The 6,253-nt window shown below is 35.0% G+C and overlaps 1 protein-coding gene across 1 annotated transcript in view; it reads right to left on the bottom strand.

Annotated features, from left to right (window-relative positions):
* Nucleotides 1–6,048, bottom strand: part of LOC106660935 (neurogenic protein big brain) — a 90,126-nt gene extending 84,078 nt beyond the window's left edge. The window contains exon 1 of the mRNA XM_014384007.2: nt 5,613–6,048. Coding sequence (XP_014239493.1) covers nt 5,613–6,033 — 421 coding nt within the window. The 5' untranslated portion in view covers nt 6,034–6,048. The remainder of the gene's footprint in view (nt 1–5,612) is intronic.
* Nucleotides 6,049–6,253: the final 205 nt, after the last annotated feature.

Here is a 6,253-nt window from a genome sequence, read left to right on the forward strand (position 1 = left end):
TATTTAATAATAAACTTTGTATCGACGTAGTATCGCCATCAAGTTACAATTCAGAATGACTCCAATTCCTGCAGGCACAACATTTATATCGGCGTGAACGAAAGTCTCGAATGTTCCCGTCAAACGCGCCGCCCGAAACTAGACTGTACTGTCTCTCGTTGTTTCTAGACTAGACTGTACTGTCTACTAGTCTAGAAACAACGCGGCTTTTCTTTGACAAGTGCCGCGCGTTCCTTTGATAAAGCCACCTTTTGCCGCAAGCAGTGTTATTTTATTACGTAATACATTTTTGTAGTTTAGTTACCTACCTACTTATTAAAAAATTTTTTCTTCTCGAGATCTACTCAAAAAGCACTCGCGATCGACTGGTCGATCGCGATCGACCGTTTGAGCACCCCTGCTATAAACTATACCCTTTATTTTCCTTATTTTGGAAAACCTATTCAAAAATTAAAATATGAGGAGGGTAAATAGTGTTACTAAGTGTATGGTCTTGCATCCGAAGGGATGTTACTTCCCGAGGTGCTGACTCTACGATTTACAGGTCGACCACAGCGAGTTCACCTTCCCCGTTATGCGGGTGGGCCACCTTTGAGCCAGATGCTCAAGAGATCGTCGCTTCCCAAACGGAAGGTTCCAGGGCTTTCGACAGCTTAGTTATTTCAGCCCCCAACCCATGCAAAATATAATCAAGCATAACACTAACAACTATCGTACAGTCGCACAAATAAATACATTAACACCTACGTACATTGCACTCATTCTGGTTAGTCGGTGGAGTACTCGATAATTCGTCATAGACACTCTACTGGAGGGGCGATGGTGACGTTGTATATCACCATAAGCGCCTCCCCCCTCACACTAATAAATCCACGTACTCAGACAAAACACAGAAACACAAAATTCATAAAATAGATTCATATACTATACAAAAATCCCCCTATAAAGAGGAAGAGGGGACACAGAAGTTCGCTACTGTACTCAAGAACCATTTTAAATCTGACGGCATGCCTACATGCTTTCTGAAAGGAGCCAAGGCATGACATACATGGGAGGCATTGAGTAACTTTCAGTCCCTAATGGGCACCTGCGTGGGCTTTGCCCTAGGAACAGCTTGTATCAACCGCGTGTGACCAAAATTAAGGAATATCGATGCCGTTAATTTATCCCAATACAATCTGGATACATAAAAAACATATTTTAAACAAAAATTATTTATGCGATTTGTTAGCTTGTTTTGCTACCGTGTTACTCCTGATTTGCCGCTGGCTGTACACACTGGGGGATGCGGTCGAATCAATATTTGAGCATCGATGCTTACAATGGATGATAAAGCACGTGCTTCTTAACGGCAAATCCCCTTTTTAGGCAATTTTATTTCCGGGAATCGGGTGGTGTTATGATATGTAAACTTTAATTCATATCCTTAAGAAGTATTAGTAAACATAGTCATTGAAACAATAATTACAAAATATTGCAGGCTTCAAAAAACGATCATCCTTTTTTATTATTAATAACGATACCTGTCATGATCAATACAAAGTATTTGAGCAAATTTTGTAAATATTATTGTTCCGCAATAATCTGGCGTGAAAAGATTAAAAACAGTATCTTTGTTCATTCCGAATGAAATTACACTGACGTTTTCGGCTAATTAATTAACTAAAACCTCAAATACAATATTTTTTCTACCTGAATGAAAAATTTCTTAACACAGGTTTCTTTCACATTTTCCTTCCTTCTAATTAAACCAATATCTTTGATAATATACATATAGAACAACAGGTTTTCAAATATCGGGCAAAAATAATTTATACGTTTTCCAATTATGAGCAACGTTGTAGAAGCGGAGTTTCACTTTGTCATAAACTTAATTAAATCTCTTTGAATACGTAGTAATCTGCGTTGTAATTAATTATAAAGCAAGGCTTCATTCAAAAAGTGCTTAATGATACAATATAACATTATTATTTATTTATCACTCTCAAATCATCACCCTGCATAAACGTTATGCTATTATTAAACCAAAACGTTATTGTAATATATTAATAATTCTTTTTGAGTGAATCACCTTGTAGACTACCATAGTGGTGTTAAAATGAATAATAAATAAACACAATCAACAAAATAGAAAATAATCAATTTAAAGGCAAATTGAAAACATTTTCATACAATGAATGGCAATTACATTAATATAAAAAAAGTTTCAAATGAAGTAAATCTTTTCTAATACAATATATCAAAATTTTACAAATCATTTGGGGGTCAATGCCTTGTATGTAGAGAAAGATTTTCGATGTTATCCCACATAATTGAATGGCCAGTCCTTGGCTACATATAGGGAGCGTGGAGGTGTGCTACTCAATATGAGAATTGTGCTTGAGCACGGAAGCGAGTATTTGGGTTTCCCGTTCGGATTTGTGAAGAAACAGGACTGTTTTATTGTATACAGGACTTGACCTTGTTTTTCTTTGAGTATATTGAGATTGAATGTATTTTTAGCGAGAATGTGGAGTATGAGAGCGTGGATGAAATGTTGAGTACTCCATCGACCCTGGATTAGATTAGTTATTATGTGTAAGATTGATGGAGAATATGAACTACTTCATCACCCAAAGTGAATGATAGCAAATAGGAATGAATGTATGTAAAAGTGATTGAGAGTGTGAATGGATTTGGATTTGGAGAATGCGTTGGGAGCTGAAATGACCGAGCTAGACGGATAAGACCGAGGCCAGACCACAGACTGCCAACTCCCGGGGTGGGTGATTCTCGAGGCCTGCCAGTGATTTATTGTAAATTAAAAAGCTAGACTTAACGGTGGACTGCGAGGAGTGATAGGCAGTACAGGTAGTGCGGATTTGACCTTATGGTCACTTAAATCAGTAACCAGAAATAAAACAACACTATAAAACTTATCATAACAAATATTTCAGATATTTTTATTTTTTTCCAAATTTTAATAACAGGGAGGTGGCTGACTGTTGAAGGATCCCTGAATGAAGGATTTCTCAGGGATGGTGATCCCTGAACTAGTTGCGTCCATATTTTTTTAAATAAATTATTATTTTTATTGCAAGTTTTAGATTATTATTAATAATGTTAAATATAAATGTAATAATAAAAATATTATAAATTAACAGAATAAAAACAGTTATGTAGTTTTATTCCTATAATCTAGCATAAAACAGTTTATGAGTAATACATAATTTGGTGAAATATTAACTCATTATTGTAACCCATTTGGTTTTTATATTCCTTTTTATTCTGCCTTGCGCCATAACATGACCTTTGGATGATGTTGAAACACGAAAACAAAATAGAGATCAGCAAGAAAGGTATGTTTATTTTTAAGCTCTAGATCGAAATTTGCACCTAGGAAAGCCAAATTAACCGACTACTTTTCTTTAACGATTTCGGGAAAAAAAACTATTTCTGATATTTGTTGATGAAAGTAAAGGTGAAAACATTGTGGTTGATTATCAGATATGTTACTAGGGGTATGATGGTCAAACGCCGATCATTTTAAGTTTTTTTCCCAATACTGGTTCATACTTAAGCAGCACTTAAAAATATTCAGGGATGTGGCCAACTAAAAAGAAAAAAAAAATAACCCATCCTCTTCATCAGGACAATTAGACTCGAACACTGCGCTTGTAACGTACGAGATATTTTTATGATTGTACGAACAACGTAAAAACTAAAAATTAGTGTGATTGGATTTTAAGGTAAATGTTGACTGTAGGTTAAAACAATTCAAGCATTTTTTAAATTACTCGAAAGCCTCAAGCGAAAACAAAACAAATTTGATTAACTTTTTTTAACCCTCCTTTAAATTTATACTTATGGACGGAGACATGGAGATGAATCTTTTGTAAAAAAAAAAAAGTAATGTTAGTCGCTGTTATTTGGGAAAATTGTTGCGAAGTTTTACTTCCATTACTATGAGCAATTACTTTAAAATCAATTACAATAATAAGTAAATAAATTGGCTGAAGAAGTTGGAAATTCCGTTTTTCCGAAAAACAATGTTCGGAAATATTTTTTTGCAAATAACTTGAACATGGTGATTCAAAATTAATCCACGTTTGCGGCGTTGAATTAGATCAAAACTTTTGCACATGAGAAACTAGACAAAAATAAAAGTTTACGTGTCTCGAGTTTTACACAAAAAGCTTCAATAGAAATAATTAAAATAAGGGTGGTCAGAAGTTAAACTCGCCCTGCATAAAAAGCCTATGTTTTGGAAAAAATGATACTTCTAAAACAGAAAACAAAAGCAAAAACCAAGTGCCCAAACATCTATCGATATGAAAACTACAATTTATTTGAACCCCAAAAGGATGACCAATTTTTACTTCATTTATTACTTGAGGCATTTCCATTAATATAAATGCGGTGAATTCAGTCACAAAAGCTCTCAAAACATGTACATCTTGCCTTATGAAATAGTTAACTATTCCTATCACGCTGTCCTGGAGAATAAGATAGAAACGTTTTGGCTCATGAGGAACTAGACAAAATATAAAATTTTACATCTTGCGGATTTTTCTCAAAAACGCCTCAATAAAGAATAAATCAATAAAATAAGGGTGAACAGAAGTTAAACTCGCCCAGCATAAAAAATATATGATGGTCAGAAAAAAGTTTAGTTCCAAAAAATAAAGAAAAAACAAAAATTAACTACCCAAACATCTATCAATTTGAAAAACTTCGATTAATTGTAGACTCTAAATGCATGACAAATTTTTTCTCCATTTAAAACCTGTAGATTTCCATTAAAATCACTCAACCCTTAACAACCAACAACTCGGTCAAATTCTTCTTAAACAATTTAACGCGTTTAAACAATAGCGTCAAAAAACTTTCGAAAATGTACATTAACGAATACCGCTGTCCAGGAGATTAAGATCGAAACTTTTTGGCACACGAAAAAGTAGACAAAAAAATTGCTGGGGAAGGATGTTGTTAGAAATGTTTACGTGCCTTGGGTTTTTCACAAAAATATCCCAATAAAAAATAAATCATTATAATAAGGAGATGGACAGAAGTTAAACTTGCCCTGTAGTTCAAACAAACAACGAAACAACAAAAAACAACTACCCAAACATCTATCTACATGAAAAACTTTAACTTAATAAATTTATACATCTCTTTTAGTATTACTTACTTTAAAAACACCTTTAAATTATCTTTAAAAAACTTTAGTATCAAAAAATTGTATATTCTCCTACTGGACAAAAACTTTACCTTAGACTTATAAGCTGCTTTGAAATAATTCTGTTGGCATTTTAGGCAATTTAATGTTAGTGTAATAATTCATATTATGAGTTTCATAATTATAAAGTAGAAAATGCAACTCATACAATTCTTTTTTAAAAATTTAAATACAGGCTGATTCAATGAAAATATGTTCATTAAATTCAATCTATCCATAATGCATAATGAAATTAAAAATTTATATCTCTTCCTAATCCTTCTTTTTTTATATATAAAAATTAGAATGCTAATATAATTATATCAGAGAAAAAATTACAAAATTGTGTGAATATTTGCTGTAGAGTATTGATTACTATGGAGAAGAAGAACTTTTTATTTCTGAAAATTGTTACCTGAGATATGTCCAAAAGATTGTGTAAGAGCAGCTATTGAGAATCCGGAAGCGAAGGCTGCGGCGAGTATGGTCTGAGCCGTCGATCCTCCAGAAGCGACGCCGGCAGCAGCCCCGCAGACTGTGAATACATAAAAGAAAGAAGCCAAGCACTCTGAAATTATGCTTCTCCAGAATTCGAGTGTGCGAAGCTCTGCTTTAGGTGGCAGGAGCCTCGGCGTGATAGGCGCCTCTCGTCGAAGCTCCTCCAGCTTTTCGAAAAGGGTCACGATATTGTACTCGAGCGTGGCCGAATCGGCCTGGACCGTCAGAGCTCCCGAAGCCATACCGAACCGGACGAAGCGTTGTTGCTGACTGAGAGGGACACTTGTTGGAGCCACCCCTTCCATGGCCCGGTCGCCCTTCCAGCCTGGATACAGCATGCGCTTTGGTCTTGTAAACAACATACCCCACGGCCGCCCTCGCCCTCGCCAACCCGGCTCATGTCACACTGCCCTAAATATAAAATCCACCCTATCACCGTCTAGCACCCAGAAGTGGCAATCAAAACCCTTTGTCAAAAACATAACAAAAACTCCTTCCGTATATCATCATTCATCCCGAATTGAAAATGTTTAAATAGCTACTTCATTTCTACCAAAC

Source organism: Cimex lectularius, unplaced genomic scaffold, assembly GCF_000648675.2.
Source record: "Cimex lectularius strain Harlan isolate CLEC.00 unplaced genomic scaffold, Clec_2.1 scaffold122, whole genome shotgun sequence".
NCBI lineage: Eukaryota > Metazoa > Arthropoda > Insecta > Hemiptera > Cimicidae > Cimex > Cimex lectularius.